The following is a 20,117-nucleotide window of genomic DNA, read 5'->3' on the forward strand; positions in this document are numbered from 1 at the left end:
AACCAAAAGCAAAGATCTATGTTTATATTTAAGAAATGATACATGATAAGAAAAATTACAATAAGAAGAAATTAGGGGGCTTCCCTGGTGGCGCAGTGGTTGAGAATCTGCCTGCCAATGCAGGGGACACGGGTTCGAGCCCTGGTCTGGGAAGATCCCACATGCCGCGGAGCAACTAGGCCCGTGAGCCACAACTACTGAGCCTGCACGTCTGGAGCCTGTGCTCCGCAACAAGAGAGGCTGCGATAATGAGAGGCCCGCGCACCACCATGAAGAGTGGCCCCCGCTTGCTGCAACCAGAGAAAGCCCTCGCACAGAAACGAAGACCCAACACAGCCAAAAATAAATAAATAAATAAATTAATTAATTTAAAAAAAGAAGAAGAAGAAGAAGAAGAAATTAGGCCTAAAATCTCAGAACATACCCAAAAAAAACTCTGGAAAATAGATTTAGAAAGTGGAAAGTGTGGGACTTCCCTGGTGGCACAGTGGTTAAGAATCCATCTGCCAATGCAAGGGACATGGGTTCGGTCCCTGATCCAGGAAGATCCCACATGCCGCAGAGCAACTAAGCCCATGTGCCACAACTACTGAGCCTGCGCTCTAGAGCTCACGAGCCACAACTACTGAGCCCACGTGCTGCAACTACTGAAGCCCATGCACCTAGAGCCCGTTCTCCGCAACAAGAGAAACCACTACAATGAGAAGCCCACTCACCACAACAAAGAGTAGCCCCTGCTCGCTGCAACTAGAGAAAGCCCATGCGCAGCAATGAAGACCCAATGCTGCCAGCTAATCTCCTTACCTTATTGATACATGGGAGGCAAAAACATATGTTCTGTTTTATTTTTTATGTTGATACTAAACACGTGGTTTAAGACCCTTACAGCTATCTTTTAGCACAATAAAGAATTGCTATACTAGTTATAAAAACAAATACAAATAGCTTACACTTCCCTGTTAAAGACAAAGACTCTAGATTAGCCAAAAGAAGGTTTCCCCCATATGCTTTGTCCATCTTTTAATTTTTTTAATTAATTGTATCCACAAGTGATACACCAAAAGAATTCAACAAATAAAGGATAAAATTTTTTTCAAATGGGCAAAATATATCAAGGAAACAGAAACACAAGATAGTAGGGATGGCACTGTCAGTATCAGACAATAAGAAGCAACTTCTGTTACCTGGTATTAGAGCCAATTATAAAGCAACTGTAACTAAAAATAGCTTAGTAATGACATAGTAATAAATGGATCAAATGAACAGAAACAGAACTTACTGTATAATAAGTGTAAAAGAAGATGGTTATAATAAAGGTAGCCTTTTAAATCAATGAGGAAAAGAATGTTTGAAAATCAAAGACAGAAACAGTTGGTTATTCAGAAAAAGGAGGAATTCCTTGTCTTATATCATATACTAAAATAATTCCAGTTGAGTTAAATGCAAAATTAAACACAAGATTGAGAACAAAAATGTATTTATCTGAAAAGCCTTTCCAAGTACATATTTGTGTGCTAACAATAATCCCACTACAAACAAAATGCAAGGCAAATGATAAATTGAGGGAAAATATTTGTAACAAAATGAAAATCATTAAGAAAAGGACAAACACCCTCTAACCATATGGGCAAAAGACATGATTAGATTATTCACACACACCCTCCCTCCCCAAATTCAAACATTCATTAAAAGCACGGAAAAACTCATCACTAACAACAAAAGAAGTACAGGTGAAAACAACTATATAATAACTTGGGAGTATAAATATGTATAACCTTTATGGAGGATAATTTGGCAATAGCAAAGTAACATAAGCAAATTATACCTTTAAGTATCTTTAAATTCAAGTACTGTAAGCTTTAAACTTGCTCATGGTTTTTTGAGAAGTCATATTAAGGAAATAAAATGTGTGTACTAAAGTATCTGCTCCAAGTGCGGGAGGTGAGCACAGCAGTCATAAATTGGCCAGTGGATTAGCCCAGCCCTGCCACTTGGGTGACCAGCAATAAAATGATGTCAATAAAATCACCCACATTTTAGAGCTTTCTGGAGATCTGAAGAGAGAATTACGGGTGCCTGGCCCATGGGAATTGTTCAGTAACTATTAGACACTGACAGCAGGGGTGATGATATTTATCTACAATCCTGCACTAACAGGTTCAAAATCCCTTATCTGAAATGCTTGTGGTCCAACTGTGGTGCTTCAGAACTAAGACCTTTTTGGATATGAAAAGGTAACAGTATATTTACCTAACTAGGTCTGGGAAAGCACCTGGTAATCAATTACATCACTATTCGTAGAGTAAAATATATGAATATTCATTCTAAGTGAGATAAACATCAGTTCAGGTCAGGTTTTGCAGTCAAATGAGTTATGGAAAAACTTTTCGTGTTTACAGCTTTCTGGACTTCAGATTTTTACGAGAGGGATTGAGAACCTATATTTATAACAGAGAAACATTAGAATCTATCTAAACGTATGATAATAAGGGGTAGGTTACATAAATTATGATACATTCATAGGATGGAAAACTATACAGCTATAAAAAGTCACTTTTTCCAAAGAATATTTAATAAACTGGGAAAATGTTCATGAATAGCAGGTAAAAAAAAGCAAAATAAAAAACACAAATTATGAATTCTTTTTTGCAAAAGTAAATTATATAATATCCCAGAATAAAAGACTACAAGGAACTATACAAGGACCTTAAATTAACTACATTGTGGTTAACCACATTAACCACATTATGTTCTTCCTTATACTTTTCTGTATTTTCTAATCTTCTATGATAACCAGGAAAACAATCCATTAATTTTTGAACTATTTATGGTTGCTGTCCCTGCGTAGGACTAGGCTAGTTCTCATCCTAGAGGGTTAACAAGCCCATCTCTGCTCTCAACGCATCTCTGGAGAGCTGAGGGCATTACTCAGTTCTCTCCACATTAGAATGCATTTCATTCTCCATCAGCACTTCCCCACTGGCACCTCAGGACAACTTGACTCAGGCACCAGGACTTTTTCACACCTCTACCAAATGAAACCCTGGTGACCTTGCACGTTAGTGATAAAAATGGCATCAGTGCTACAATAAGAACTTGATTCAACCCATGACCTTATCTAAAGAAGCTAAAAAAGAAAAAATAGAAAAAAAGAAAAAAGCAGGGACTGTTTAAACGTGTTTGATTTTCACTCTTTTTTACTGTACTCATCAAATTGCAATCATTTAAGAAATTATGGGGGAGGAGGAGAAGGTGATTACATTTGGGTTTGTTCCAGGTGCTTCGCATGAGTAAAAGGATGTGAACTTGAACTTGACAGACCCAGCAATGAAAAGCATTTTGTGGAGTTAATGGGATGCTAAGAGAGATCACGACATTGGTTTGTGGAGAGGACAAGCAAGAGTTCATCTTACCTAACAGACCACTCATCAATGTCTAAGGGGTGGTCTTTGGCCAGAGCTTTAAAGGGCTCAGCCATATTTAGTGCGGGTGTTCCTAACACCCAGGTGGTCTTCACTGAGCTCCACCCAGGTCTGGAATTCTCCAGTGGTTTAATACACAGTTTGAAAACATTTTATACCAAAAGGCTATTTGTTATACGCCTCAATTCCAAACATGGAACAAAAGAGATAAATGATCCATCAACCTACACCTAATCACCTAAAGGGACCACATAGGTTGATATTTAATCACTTTTACATAGATTCCAATAGTCTTTTTAAACTATTGCTGAGAACACGAGAAATCCTTGTGCAAAGCTTTTGCCACACATAAATAATAGCCAACTGTGAAGTTAAATAAGATGTTAACTCTCTTAGCTTAATCCCACAGAAAATTACTTGTTTGCAGGCAAATTATCCACTGGGGATACTTTTTTATTTGTGGAGTGCTAATCCTTCCCTCCTGCTTTCTGCCACCCTTCTTTTCCTCCTTCCTCCCAACCTGAAGAGAAGGAAGATAAAGTAAATGTGCACAATCCCGCATTCAATCAGGACCTTGTTTAAAATAAAGACCTTCCAGGAAAAAGGTGACTTACCCTATCCCAGCTGAAACACAGGCCCAGTCGATCAAGTTGTTTCCTCATGTGTCTAATATTACTGCAAAACAAAGGGAAAAGAGTTTGGATTTTAGAAACAGGAAAAGCCATAAACAAACTACACTTTGAGAATATGAAAAGGAAACTGGAAAAGTCTAGATTATTCCAAAGGGCTTTAAGTGTTGTTTCGCCCTGGCGAAAAAATTAATTACTAAGAATCAGTGAAAATATCTGCCTAGTAGAAGACATCTATTCTTTGGACCTGTGCAAAATCCACTAAAAACCATGACAGTCTTTGGTCCTGGGGACTAACCCTTTCCCTGGCCATTCAGGAAGGCAACCCTTCTGATTTGTGCACTCCTGGCCCATCCATATGCCTGTATTCTGCACAAATTTAGGCCAAGCATTTACAAATTTAAAAGCGACTGAAAAGAAAAATCTTAACATACAAATTGCGGGAATCCAAGAGGAGCCATACAGTGCTCTGTCAATCAAAACCTAAAACCGAAAACTCTCCAACAATTGGAAAAGAGGAGAGAAGTAAATTAATCAACTTTAATATAATATGAAATAAGAAAATATTATTTACTTTTTTCTATTTAAATTTTTTTAATTAAAAAAATTTTAACTTTAATTGAAATATACTTAATTTACAGTGTTGTGTTAGTTTCAAATATATAGTAAAGTGATTCAGTTATACATATATACATATAAATATATTTTTCAGATTATTTTCCATTATAGGTTATTACAAGACAGAGTATAGTTCCCTGTGCTATACAATAGGTCCTTGTTGTTTGTCTATTTTATATACAGTAATATGTATATGTTAATCCCAAACTCCTAATTTATTCCCCCCTGCTCCACCCCACTATCCCCTTTGGTAACCATAAATTTGTTTTCTATGTCTGTGAGTCTATTTCTGTTTTGTAAATAAGTTCATTTGTATCATTTTTTTAGATTCCACACGTAAGTGATATCATATGATATTTGTCTTTCTCTGTCTGACTTACTTCAGTTAATATGATAATCTCTAGGTCCTCTTTTTTCTTTTTAAAGAAAAAGGACTAATTCATTTCTACTGTGTCCCCTTTCAGTTCAAGCAGACTGAAAATATGAAAAACCATGAAGAAGTTCTCTAGGTGATCTCTGATTAGCTAACAATAGCTTATTTTAATTCCAAGCCTCGTGTTAAGCATTTTGCAGAAAAGTGCTTACAACAGACTGAATGTTTGTGTCCCCCTCATACTGTTATGTTAAAACCTTATCTGCAAACGTGATGGTATTTTGAGGTAACCAAAGGTACTTTGAGAGGTAACCAGATTAGTGCCTTTATAAAAGAGTCTCCAGAGAGCAACCTTGTCCCTTCTACCATGTCAAGACACAGAGAGAAGACAGCTGTCTATGAACCAAGAAGCTGGTCCTCACCAGACACCAAATCTGCAAGTGCCTTGATCTCGGACTTCCCAGCCTCTAGAACTGTGAGAAATACATTTCTGTTGTTTATAAGCCACCCAGACTATGGTATTTTTGTTATAGCAGCTGACTAAGACAGTGCTTAATCTTTATCCATTCATAAGAGGTAGGACCTATGACTATCCCTCCTTTACTGATAAATAAACTGAGGCACAGAGAGGTTAGGTAATTTGCTCAAGGTGAATGGCTAGGAAGAAGGAGAGGCAGGATTTTTACCTATATGGCCTGATTCAGGGGCCATCTTCTTTACTGCTATGCTTACTACTCCTCCTTGGAGGAGTTGGCAAACTTTCTGTAAAGGGCCAGATGGTAAATGTTTTCAGCTCTGTGAGCCATATGGTCTCTGTCACAACTACTCAGTTCTGCCATTGCATCATGAAAGCAGCCATGACCGATATATAAACAAATGGGTGTAGCTTGTGTTCCAATAAAACTTTATTTACAAAATCAGGCAGGGCCAAATTTGGCCCATGGAATTTGCCAATCCCTGGCCTAGCTTACATCAAATTTATACCATATTTGACTCATTTTATTTAAATCATTATTTCCTCCTTTTTTTCATCACGCCCATTACTCTAGAATTAACCATAATTGGAAAAGTGGAAACTAGGGATTAGGAAGAAAAAAGACAAGTAGATGGTGCAGAAGATATTTCTTTTTACAATGTAGCCTTGGGTAAGATAAAGCAAAGGGAGGTGAAAGACAATGGGGATAGACTTTGAACTGCCCTCTCTACCTCTGAGGGGTAGGGTGAGGAAAGGCTTTGTGAAAGGGGCTGGAGTGAGCCCAGAACATTCTGCTGGGTTCTGGTATAAGGCCCTCAAGGCTTTACCAGGAGGGAGAGGGATGGGCACTGCTGGCCCACAAGTACATGGAAGCCTGAGGCACAGGGGGTACTGGGAGTATGTCCTCCTTGGAGAAAGCCACACCCAGAATAAATTGGCCATATATTTCCTCGGTGAATATCTAAGTTCCTCTTGCTTCAAAATGGTGAAGGCAAAAAATTAACAGAATTTGCAGAGAAAATTATAATGTGGAATTTGAATATGGCTCAAACTATGGTCAGGAAGATGAGGAGCACTGTAGAAATTTAACAAATGTCACCCTTTCCTTCTCCTTTTTCCTTCCAAATGTACATACTCAAAGGAAGAATAACTGTAAATAACAAAGCATCAAAATGAACACATGAATGAATATCCAAACCCTCTTTGTTATTTCTTAGACAAGAATACAGCGTGCTAAAAGGCAAACACCAAATACAGACAATCCTGTTTATTGCTTGGCAGACTGCAATGTTTTGTTTGCTTTACTTTCTATTTCTTGTGCACAGGTTTAAAAAAATTGTTTAAGGGTTCTGTATACAAATGCTTGAATATGCCTGTAAACACATACCTCTGTGTCCAACTTTCTGGATGTAGATTCCTCTCGATCGCAGCATTTTCGGCAGGTAATCCAAATGCATCCCATCCCATGGGATTGATAACCTAGCACCCAGAAAAGAAACATCAGCCGTGGCAGATTGCTAAAATCTTTATCAGTATTCTCTTCTGGGAAATAAGCAGGCATTCTCTCCTTCTAACACGTCTTATCCCTTTCCTGGATGATTTCAAACTATGCTTTTGAAAGCCAGCTGGCTACCTAAGACGTAAGCACAGAAGAGAATTTAGAAGGTTATACACCAAGGTGCCAATAGCAGTTATCTCTGAGTAGGTATTTTCGTGACTATTTTTTACTTTCTTCTTCTTCTTGTCTGTATTGTGTGTAATGAACCCAAAGGGTTTTTCTGAAATTATAAAAAGTTTCTTTCAATTCCAAAAATAGGTATATATAAAAATATATATAGGCATTCAAAATGCTCACCTCATGCTAGATTTTCCAATTAAGGAGTTGTGCTGTCCAATAGGGTAGCCCCTAGCCACATGTGGTTATATAAATTTAAACTTAAATTAATTAAAATTAATTAAAATTTAAAATTCAGTTCCTCAGTCACACTAGCCACTTTTCAAGTGTACAATAAGCCACTTTGAATCACCTCCTGTAAGATATTTCCATTTTCCAAACAACAGAGGATCCTAAGATCTCAGAGCTCGAAGAAGCTTTTGAAATATATCCTCCATCCCCACTCCTTTATTTGACAGTCCAAGCAACGATGGACCAACAAGAGTAAGCAGCCTAGCTAGGTCACACCAGAAGCAATTACTTCAGACCAGGATAGGCTCTCATTTCTGCAAATGGATGACCAGTCACAGCTCAGCTGGCAGCTTCAATAGCAAGTTCTCTCAACCTAACTTACATGCCATGAATGGGAACAATGGCTTGAAACACAAGCTGTGGCATCAAGGGACAGACTCAGAAGGCCGGGCTCTCTACCCACTGCCAGGAAGGACACCTGCTTTGAAAACTCAGACTCCTACCCTTCTCTAATGCTGATTTTCAGCCACAAAGCCATAAACACAGCTTCTCCCAGAGCCATATTTCTGAAGGTTGCCTGTGGATGAGGATGGCTTGAGGAGGCTCCAGTATTTCTAGAAAACAGCCCTTTACAGCTGGCCTTCTTACTTCCTATCAAGCTCCTGATCTGTCAACTGCCACAAGCTGGGTTTGTTTGTTTGTGTGTTTGTTTGTTTGTAATCATGCAGAGAACCTGAGCTTCTGTTCACATACATCTTGGATAGTGATGGACACTCAGACACACTTATTGGCACTACCTCATCACCCGCCCATATCATGATGGAACATTTTCCACTAAAGAAACAGGTCTCATTTTCTTTTATAAATAACTTTTTCCCCTGATTATTGAAATAATGCATGTTCACTACAAATAGCTTTGGTACATAGAGAAAAATATTCAGAAGAAAATAAAATACCCTTAATTCTACCATGTAGCCATACATAAATGTTATTTGGTAAATTTACATCCAATTTTTAACAATTGGGATCATATTATTTCTGTGTGTTTTTTTTTTCATTGTGCACCTAGAGTTTTCTTCCATCTTTCTGTGTTGTTCAGACTCTCTGAGATGCAAATGAGTATCACCCATGGCCACCTCTGCCTCAAGTCCATAAGCACCTACAATTTAGTGTCCCAAACTGGATTCACACTCGAATCCCAGTGCCCAGATCCGTTCTCTCCCTAGTCCCTCTTAGCAGGTGGCAGTAAGAGAACAGGCACGGCCCTCCCAGTGGCAGAAGCCACTTGCCTTACATCGTCCTTCCATTCTGCACATTATTATTTTTTAATTAGGTTTTAGTTCTGATGGAACAATTCCATCTCAAGAATGAAGACCATGCATCTAAAATCAGAGCTGCTCTAACTCCTTTGGCTAGTGAGTGGGAAATGCAACAAAGGCTCGCTCCTCGGGAGGCTGTGTGGTTTGGGGGGAAATGTCCTAACCCAAACCTGCCATTTACTGGCAGTGGGACCTGAGGCACGTCACTTACACTGAGTCCCAACTATCAACTCTGACTGAAAGCAGCCACCCAAATCGTTGAGAATTACACACTAAGATGTATGTGGTGCACCCAGCACAGTACAGGCACCCAGTAAATGGCAGGGCTGGCTGCAGTGGCAGCTGCTGTCGTCTGCTTGATCTTCAGCACCTCACAACATTGCACATCACCAATTCCCTCGTCAGGACCTCAGCCCGTGTCTCTTTGGCCACATTCATTATGGTGGCTCTGTGACAACAGGCAGGGAGACCCCTTGACCTCACACACATCCTCATCCATGTACATTCCTAAGGGTGTGTTACTTATGATAAGAGCCTCTGTAGCAGGTTGGTGCCAGGCATTGGAAGTTCTTAACCAAACCGAACAGACCATGAGGCTCAAAGGGCCAGCCGTTTGGCCTTCTTTTCCACGGAAGGGGCCCATCAGTTCTTCTTTTGCGCATAACTAAGTGGCTCACATCAGGTGCTTCGTTCGAAAGCAGCCCAGCTGTTCTTGCCATGGCTGACTGGAGCAGGGGTAGTCCATGAGCAGAAGCAGCCATCTGTGTGCTGGGTAGGAAGGGCCCTGCCCAGTAGATTTTGCCATGTCAGGGGAGGTGGTAGGTCTGATCCACTCAGGTCTGCTTTCTGTACGGGATACAGACTTGGTGAACAACAGTGCTGTGGATCTTTCCAGTTTGCTGCTGCTCCAGTCTGGTTTGCCACATCCTCTGCCGTGCTTCCCAGTCCTGGGAATCTGGGAAGAGTGGAATGCCCTGGCCTGCCAGCCTAAGATAACATGACTCCCGGGGAATTCCCTCGCAGTCCAGTGGTTAGGACTCCGTGCTCTCACTGCCGAGAGCCCGGATTCAATCCGCGGTCAGGGAACTAAGATCCCGCAAGCCATGCGGCACGGCCAAAAAAAAAAAAGACATGACTCCCAAGCTATCACATTCAATCCTTGCATCCACGCTCCTGAGGTCAGCCGGAATAGCCTCCTCTTCTTTTTCCTTAATTGGTTGTTTCTCAAATTACGAGCATAATACAAGCTTATTTTAATAAGTGAAATGACACAATACATGATATATAAAGGCAAAGCTGATCATCTCCCCCAGCCCCGACTCCTATTCTCAACTCCTTGGTGTAACCAACAAGCAAGTGTATCCTTCCACACCTTTCTCCTCACTCAAACACAGATACACAAACATATATATACATATACAGGAGCTGGCTGGTTTGTTTTTATGGAAATAGAACCTGTCATACACTATTTTATGACCTGTTTTTTTTCATTTAACATATCATGGACATGTGTACAAAATATGTAAGTACGTGTGTGTGTGTGTGTGTGTACACGTCTTTTAAAAAGATTCTAACATTCCCTAGGAATATCTAGTCTATGTAGTTTTAGGAAGTTGTCAAAACATAACCCAATCCAGTTGATCTTTCAGACCTGAGGTCTCTTTTCCTCTTGCTAAATGTGTCCTACCCAAAGTGTTTCATCTTTCCAAACAGCACCCTCCCCTTCTTCTGGGAAAATGCTCCTCCCCCTACTTCACATGGTCCTGCTGCGGACGGCGAATCACAAAACCCACCCCTCTGGCCACAGAGGGAGCACCTGATGGAGATGTCTAAGAAAATACAGCTGGCATGTGGACAGATGCAGAAATGGGAGGCAGAGACTAGGGATACTGATGTGCTCCAAGGACGTGGGCCCAATTCCCAGTGGGCCCCATTCCTACAACATTTCCTTTGGTTCTGTGAGTTACACCAGGATTTGTAAAAACACACAAAACCTCCTTTTTTGCTTAAACTGGTCTGAGCTGGGTTTCAGTCCCTGGTAGCCAAGAATCCTGACTAAAACACTCACCCTTTAGGATACAGCTTTCTCTTGAGTACTGCTTAACCCATAGATGAAAAACATTTCCTTCACAGATTTTTCTTTTTCTTTTTAATTTTCAAGAGCTAAAAATAATAATAATAATAATCCCATGTTGGGGATTTGTGCTTGATTAGTAGAAAGTTCTGAAATACTTCCATGGACAACACTACAGTACAGCTTCCAGTGATGCTTTAATTCTCCTAGGGCTACTTCGCTGGCAGAATAATGTAACTGTTGTATAACCATGTTCCACAAGAAAGGGGAAAACTTAATTACCACTTGGTTTCTTCATTGGAACTGCCAAAATGGCACCAGTTCAATGTTTCTGCCTATTAACATTCTGTTAGGTTACCATCCATGTTTTTAAATAAAGTCAATACAGAGACAGTCAAAAAATCAGTCTGGATTTATGTAATATACTTATTCATTTCTATTTTTGTTTTCAGATGAAATTAACATGAAAAGATATTCTTAGTTCACATGTTACCCCAAGCTGTCTATGAAAATATAGTTAGGGAAGGAGGAGTCAAGAGGGCGGTGTGGGAAGATGCAGAGTTAGCGTCTCCCCACAACTAGGGCACCTGCCCGCCGCTGGTGGGGGACTCTGATGCCCAAGGAGACGGGAGGAACCCCAAAGTGAACCAGTAGGACGTAGGGGGGCTGAGGGCGGAGAAGTGGAGGTCAGACAGGATTGATGCCCCTGAGGCCGGGGAGATCAGGAGAGGCAGGCAGGAGGGACTCTCCGGGAAGAGTGGGAGAGGAGCGGAGGGTGATTGCCTGGCCCACTCGGGCAGGGGAGCCTGCTGAGTTCCCAAGCCGGTACCCACCCTCCAAAGCCCCATTCAGGCTGTGTGAGTGCTGGGGGCATAGGAGGGAGGCCGGGGAGATCAGGAGAGGCAGGTGGGAGGAGCCACCCAGGAGGAGCGGGAGAGGAGCGGAGGGCAATTGCCCCACCCACTCGGGCAAGGGGACCCTGCTGAGCTCCCAAGCCAGTAACCGCCCTCCAAACCCCCTTCCAGGCTGCGTCGGTCCTTGGGGGCATAGGAGGGAGGCCAGGGAGATCAGTAGAGGCAGGCGGGAGGGGCCCTCCCAGACCAGAGGAGAGGAGAAGAGGGCATTTGCCCCACCCACTCGAGCCCAGGAAGCCTGCTGGGCTCCCAGGTGAGGTCCCCTACCCTCTGACACCAGAGGTGGGGGGCAAACCTGGGTCCCTTCTGTTCCTTGAGCCTAAGCCCCACCCCCAACAGGCCCCAGGGCCTTTCCCAGCTCCATGGGTCCAGAGCGTTGGCCCTGCCCACTACCCAAACCTTGCCCTTGCTTAGGCCCCGCCCTCCACAGCCGAGGCCTTCCCCGCCCCCACTTTATTTTTCTTTTCCCTCCTCCACTTTTTTTTACTATTGTGGTACTGATGTACCTTCCAGTTGTTGATTCATCTATAATTTTATTTTTATATTCTTCCTAACATATCTGTTAGTTTCCTAGTCTAATTTTATTTTTTACTTTGTTATTGCTTTTTTTTTCTTTTTATTTATTTATTTTTGCCACCCCAGGCGGCTTGCGGGATCTTAGTTCATGAGCCTGGGGTCAGGCCGAAGCTCCTGTGGTGGGAGGTCCAAGTCTGAACCACTGGACTAACAGAGAACCTCAGACACCAGGGAATATTCATCCAAGGGAGGTCTCACGGAGTTCCTCATCTCAGCACCAAGACCCAGCTCTACCCAATAGCCTACAAACTCCAGTGTTGGAAGCCTCAGGCCAAACAACCAGTAAGACAGGAACACAATCCACTCATAAAAAAAAAAAACAAAAAAAAATTAGATAGCAAAAAAATATGTCACAGATGAAGGAGCAAGGTAAAAACCTACAAGACCAAATAAATGAAGAGGAAATCGGCAATCTACCTGAAAAAGAATTCAGAGTAATGATAGTAAAGATGATCCAGAATCTCGGAAATAGAATGGAGGCACTGACTGAGAAAACACAAGAAATGTTTAACAAAGATCTAGAAGAACTAAAGAACAGACAAACAGAGATGAACAACACAATAACTGAAATGAAAAATACACTAGACGGAATCAATAACAGAATAACTGAAGCAGAATAAATAAGTGAGCTGGAAGACAAAATGGTGGAAGTAACAGCAGAATAAAGAAAAAAGAATGAAAAGACTTGAAGACAATCTCAGAGACCTCTGGGACAACACTAAACACACCAACATTCGAATTATAGGGGTCCCAGAAGAAGAAGAGAAAAAGAAAGGGTCTGAGAAAATATTTGAAGAGATTATAGTTGAAAACTTCCCTAACATGGGAAAGGAAATAGTCACCCAAGTCCAGGAAGCACAGAGAGCTCCATACAGGATAAACCCTAGGAAAAACACACCAAGACACATATTAATCAAACTAACAAAAATTAAATTCAAAGAAAAAATATTAAAAGCAGCAAGGGAAAAACAAAAAATAACATACAAAGTAATCCCCATAAGGTTATCAGCTGATTTTCAGCGGAAGCTCTGCTGGCCAGAAGGGAGTGGCAGGATATACTTAAAGTGATGAAAGGGAACAACCTACAACCAAGATTACTCTACCCAGCAAGGATCTCATTCAGATTCGATGCCGAAGTCAAAAGCTTTTCAGACAAGCAAAAGCTAAGAGAATTCAGCACCACCAAACTAGCTTTACAACAAATGCTAAAGAAACTTCTCTAAGTGGGAAACACAAGAGAAGAAAAGGACCTACAAAAACAAACCCAAAACAACTAAGAAAACAGTCATAGGAACATACGTATCCATAATTACCGAAAACGTGAATAGATTAAATGCTCCAACCAAAAGACACATGCTTGCTGAATGGATACAAAAACAAAACCCATATGTATGCTGTTTACAAGAGGCCCACTTCAGACCTAGGGACACATACAGATTGAAAGTGAGGGGATGGAAAAAGATATTCCATGCAAATGGAAATCAAAATAAAGCTGGAGTAGCAATACTCATATCAGATAAAATAGACTTTCAAATGAAGAATGTTACAAGAGACAAGGAAGGACACTACACAATGATCAAGGGATCAATCCAAGAAGAAGATATAACAATTATAAATATATATGCACCCAATATAGGAGCACCTCAATACATAAGGCAACTGCTAACAGCTATAAAAGAGGAAATCGACAGTAACACAGTAATAGTGGGGGACTTTAACACCTCACTTACACCAATGGACAGATCATCCAAACAGAAAATTAATAAGGAAAAAGAAGCTTTAAATGACACAATAGGCCAGATAGATTTAATTGATATTTATAGGACATTCCATCCAAAAACAACAGATTACACTTTCTTCTCAAGTGCGCACGGAACATTCTCCAGGATAGATCACATCTTGGGTCACAAATCAAGCCTCGGTAAATTTAAGAGAATTGAAATCATATCAAGCATCTTTTCTGACCACAACACTATGAGATTAGAAATCAGTTACAGGGAAAAAAACGTAAAAAACACAAACACGTGTAGGCTAAACAATACGTTACTAAATAACCAAGAGATCACTGAAGAAATCAAAGAGGAAGTCAAAAAATACCTAGAGACAAATGACAATGAAAACATGACGATCCAAAACCTATGGGATGCAGCAAAAGCAGTTCTAAGAGGGAAGGTTATAGCTATACAAGCCTACCTCAAGAAACAAGAAAAATCTCAAATAAACAATCTAACCTTACACCTAAAGGAACTAGAGAAAGAAGAGCAAACCAAACTCAAAGTTAGCAGAAGGAAAGAAATCATAAAGGTCAGAGCAGAAATAAATGAAATAGAAACAAAGAAAACAATAGCAAAGATCAATAAAACTAAAAGCTGGTTCTTTGAGAAGATAAACAAAATTGATAAACAATTAGCCAGACTCATCAAGAAAAAGAGGGAGAGGACACAAATCAATAAAATTAAAATGAAAATGGAGAAGTTACAACAGACACCGCAGAAATACAAAGCATCCTAAGAGATTACTACAAGCAACTCTATGCCAATAAAATGGACAACGTGGAAGAAATGGACAAAGCTTTAGAAAGGTATAACCTTCCAAGACTGAACCAGGAAGAAATGGAAAATGTGAACAGACCAATCACAAGTAATGAAATTGAAACTGTGATTAAAAATCTTCCAACAAACAAAAGTCCAGGACCAGATGGCTTCACAGGTGAATTCTATCAAACATTTAGAGAAGAGCTAACACCCATCCTTCTCAAACTCTTCCAAAAAATTGCAGAGGAAGGAACACTCCCAAACTCATTCTATGAGGCAACCATCACCCTGATACCAAGACCAGACAAAGATACTACAAAAAAAGAAAATTACAGACCAATATCACCGATGAATATAGACGCAAAAATCCTCAACAAAACACTAGCAAACAGAATCCAACAACACATTAAAAGGATCATACACCAAGATCAAGTGGGATTTATCCCAGGGATGCAAGGATTCTTCAGTATACGCAAATCAATCAATGTGATACACCATATTAACAAACTGAAGAATAAAAACCATATGATCACCTCAACAGATGCAGAAAAAGCTGTGGACAAAATTCAGCACCCATTTATGATAAAAACTCTCCAGAAAGTGGGCATAGAGGGAACCTACCTCAACATAATAAAGGCCATATACGACAAACCCACAGCAAAGATCATTCTCAATGGTCAAAAACTGAAAGCATTTCCTCTAAGATCAGGAACAAGACAAGGATGTCCACTCTCACCACTATTACTCAACATAGTTTTGGAAGTCCTAGCCATGGCAATCAGAGAAGAAAAGGAATACAAATTGGAAAAGAAGAAGTAAAACTGTCACTGTTTGCAGATGACATGATACTATACATACAGAATCCTAAAGATGCCACCAGAAAACTACTAGAGCTAATCAATGAATTTGGTAAAGTTGCAGGATGCAAAATTAATGCACAGAAATCTCTTGCATTCCTATACACTAAAGATGAAAAATTTGAAAGAGAAATTAAGGAAACACTCCCATTTACCACTGCCAGAAAAACAATAAAATACCCAGGAATAAACCTGCCTAAGGAGGCAAAAGACTTGTACTCAGAAAACTATAAAACACTGATGAAAGAAATCAAAGATGACATACAGCTGGAGAAATATATCATGTTCTTGGATTGGAAGAATTAATATTGTGAAAATGACTATACTACCCAAAGCAATCTACAGAGTCAATGCAATCCCTATCAAACTAGCAATGGCATTCATTCTTCACAGAATTAGAACAAAATATCTTATAATTCATATGGAAACAGAAAAGACCCTGAATAGCCAAAGCAATCTTGAGAACAAAAAACGGAGTTGGAGGAATCAAGCTCCCAGACTCCAAACTATACTACAAAGCTACAGTAATCAAGACAGTATGGTACTGGCAGAAAAACAGAAATATAGATCAATGGTACAGGATAGAATGCCCAGAGATAAACCCACGCACATATGGGCATCTAATTTACGACAAAGGAGGCAAGAACATACAATGGAGAAAAGACAGCATCTTCAATAAGTGGTGCTGGAAAAACTGGACAGCTACATGTAAAAGAATGAAATTAGAACACTACCTAACACCATACACAAAAACAAACTCCAAATGGATTAAAGACCTAAATGTAAGACCAGACACTATAAAACTCTTAGAGGAAAACATAGGAAAAACACTTTTTGACATAAACCACACCAAGATCTTCTTTGACCCACCTCCTAGAGTAATGGAAATAAAACAAAAATAAACAAATGGGACTTAATTAAACTTAAAAGCTTTTGCACAGCAAAGGAAACCATAAACAAGACAAAAAGACCACCCTCAGAATGGGAGAAAATATTTGCAAATGAAACAACAGATAAAGGATTAATCTCCAAAATATACAAACAGCTCATGGAGCTCAATATCAAAAAAACAAACAATCCAGTTAAAAAATGGGCGGAAGACCTAAATAGATATCACTAAGGAAGATATACAGATGGCTAAGAGGCACATGAAAAGATGCTCAACATCACTAATTATTAGAGAAATGCAAATCAAAACTACAATGAGGTATCACCTCACGCCGGTCAGAATGGCCATTATCAAAAAAGTTAGAAACAATAAATGCTGGAAAAGGTGTGGTGAAAAGGGAACCCTCCTGCACTGTTGGTGAGAATGTAAATTGATATACCACTATGGAAAACAGTATGAAGTTTCCTTAAAAAACTAAAAATAGCACTACCATATGACTCACAATCCTACTACTGGGCATATACCCTGAGAAAACCATAATTCAAAAAGAAACATGTACTGCAATGTTCACTGCAGCACTATTTACAATAGCCAGGACATGGAAGCAACCTAAATGTCCATCAACAGATGAATAGATAAAGAAGATGTGGCACATATATACAATGGAATATTATTCAGCCATAAAAAGAAATGAAATTGAGTTATTTGTAGTGAGGTGGATGGACCTAGAGACTGTCATACAGAGTGAAGTAAGTCAGAAAGAGAAAAACAAATACCGTATGCTAACACATATATATGGAATCTAAGAAAAAAAAAATAGTACTGATGAACCTAGCTGCAGGGCAGGAATAAAGAAGTAGACATAGAAAATGGACTTGAGGACATGGGGTGGGAGGGCAAAGCTGGGGCAAAGTGAGAGTAGCATCGACATATATACACTACCGAATGTAAAATAGTTGGCTGGTGGGAAACAGCAGCATAGCACAGGGAGACTGGCTCGGTGCTTTGCGATGACCTAGAGGCGTGGGATAGGAAGGATGGGAGGGAGGCTCAAGAGGGAGGGGATACGGGGACATGTGTATGCATATGGCTGAGTCGCTTTGTTGTGCAACAGAAAACACAGTATTGTGAAGCAATTATACTCCAATAAAGATCCAATAAGAAAAGAAAGTTAGAAAAATCTTAAAGCTCCTTAATATTTCACAGTCTTACCAGAAATTAACAAAAAACAAATGTCTGCCCTGGAATACAGACTGTGGGGAGTCAGGATAGTTCTTTCCACCATGGGCTGGACCACTGGAGTCAATGTCCCTGTGAACCAAGTTTCTACGGAACAGGAAATGGTCCAATGAATTCTACACCTTGGGTTTCCCAGACATCCCGTGACCAAGGGCAGAACTCACTCTTGTGCCATAAGATGACTCACTACTGTCCAGAAGGAACAAAGTAAAGACCTATAACAAGATTACAAAATACCAAAGCCTGTCCCTTTCCCCTGGGCAGCAGATTCTATTTGCTGGTCAAATTGTTATGGCCTATTTATTTAAAAGACACCATGTCAGTATTGCCTTTGCCCACCTCGTTCACCTCTTGGTCTCTTCTACATCAGGGGTCCCCAACCCCCAGGCCATGGACTGGTACAGGTCCATGGCCTGTTAGGAACTGGGCCGGACAGCAGGAGGTGAGCGGTGGGCAGGCGGGCGAGCGAGCGAAGCTTCATCTGTATTTACAGCCGCTCCCCTTCACTCGCATTACTGCCTGAGCTCCGCCACCTGTCAGATCAGCGGCGGCATTAGATTCTCATCGGAGCGCGAACCCTACTGTGAACTGTGCATGCGAGGGATCTAGGTTGCGCTCTCCTTATGAGAATTTAATGCCTGATGATCTGAGGTGGAGATGAGGCAGTGATGCTAGCGCTGGGGAGTGGGTGCAAATACAGATTATCATTAGCAGAGAGATTTGACTGCACGGGGACCATAATAAATCAATTGCTTGCAGACTCATATCAAAACCCTATCAGTGAGTGGCAAGTGAAAACAAGCTCAGGGCTCCCACTGATTCTGCATTATGGTGAGTTGTATAATTATTTCATTATATATTACAATGTAATAATAATTGAAATAAAGTGCACAACAAAGTAATGTGCTTGAATCATCCCGAAACTATCCCCCCACAACCCGCGGTCCGTGGAAAAATTGGTCTTCCACAAAACCGGTCCCTGGTGCCAAAAAGGTTGGGGACCACTGTTCTACATCATCCAGATCAAATACCCCCATTCTGGATATATAATGCCCACTTTCTTGTCTGTGATTTCTCTATGGGCAAGAGTATCGAAAACATTCACTGGAGGAACTCTAAACTCTCCTTTTGGCTTCTGAAATTCCTATTCTTTCTTTTCTATCACCATAACTTGGTTTAATCCTTCCATAGTTCCACAAGCAACTAAACCTACAGTTCACATATGCCAACTAGACAATTATTCCTAAAAATAACAACAACAACAACAACCCGCCCACCAACATCTGGATTTATATTTTAGGGCCACCTGAGCCCTCTCAGTCCCCTAGGTGTTAACCTCTTCTTGGATGAGTGCTTTCAGCAGAAAGGGAATCAAGTAGTCCTGGCAGCTATAACTTGGAAATCATAAAATAAACTTCCAGGGTGTAAAAAACCATCATTTCCAGCTGTTCTTCTAACAAATGCTCTAAGTATTTTAAATTGAGTGAGAAGCCAAGAGGACAGGGAAACAACCCAGAAATTAGGACGAGTGGGACACTGCCCCCACTTCTAGACTGAAGGAACAAAGGGAGGAAGCAGAGATAACTGAACCCAAAGGCTGAGATCAGTTGCAGAAGCTGAAAGAGGCAGGTCTGGCCAAATGGAACTGGATTAATGAAGGAGATACTAACCAGGGCAGAGAGAGAGAAATTCCTTGGCTTCTTCCTTCCTCCTCCCCTACAGTCTTGCCAGAATTCTTCCTGTCCAAAACCAGCCAGACGCCAGCTGACACCAGAGCTTGGGAAATGTGGCCTGCAGAGTTCTGCCCTTCCACCATACAAAGCAAAGCAGGAGATCCATCTGACAGCAAACTAGTCAAAGACCAGCAAAGGAACACTACAGGACTGCAAAATTTACCATGACTCGAGATATCAAAGGCGCGTGAGGGCCAGCTACTGATGAGGGGCAAACACAGGGATCAGAGCCCTGTCAAGTTAGACAGAGCTGGCCAGGAAGCGAGACCTAGAAGCTCAAGCTAGGCCAGCCTCTGGTGTGGACCCAGTCACATGACCATGGCTTACCCAACAGGACCTCTTGCCTCCATTTGGGCAGAGCTATGGGCATCTCAGGGTTGGCAGGCAGGATGGATGGCAAGCAGACGAGAAGGGATACAGGAGAACACAGTTACATGTGACAATGTACAGATGAGGCTCTGGAGGGATATACCCTAGAAAATGATAGGGATCACTGTCCAGAAGGGCCTGGGGGGAGTGGGCAGTCAAAGGGGACTGCAGCCTTATCTATGTTGTATCT

The 20,117-nt window shown here is 40.9% G+C and overlaps 1 protein-coding gene across 1 annotated transcript in view; it reads right to left on the reverse strand.

The window, feature by feature from the left end:
* LARS2 (leucyl-tRNA synthetase 2, mitochondrial) overlaps positions 1-20,117 on the reverse strand; it is a 156,368-nt gene that overhangs the window by 118,512 nt on the left and 17,739 nt on the right. The window contains exons 4-5 of the mRNA XM_068558880.1: positions 6,905-6,996; positions 4,037-4,097 (exon numbers count right to left, since the gene is read on the reverse strand). Coding sequence (XP_068414981.1) covers positions 4,037-4,097; positions 6,905-6,996 — 153 coding nt within the window. The remainder of the gene's footprint in view (positions 1-4,036; positions 4,098-6,904; positions 6,997-20,117) is intronic.

The sequence above is a fragment of the Eschrichtius robustus genome, chromosome 12, assembly GCF_028021215.1.
Source record: "Eschrichtius robustus isolate mEscRob2 chromosome 12, mEscRob2.pri, whole genome shotgun sequence".
NCBI lineage: Eukaryota > Metazoa > Chordata > Mammalia > Artiodactyla > Eschrichtiidae > Eschrichtius > Eschrichtius robustus.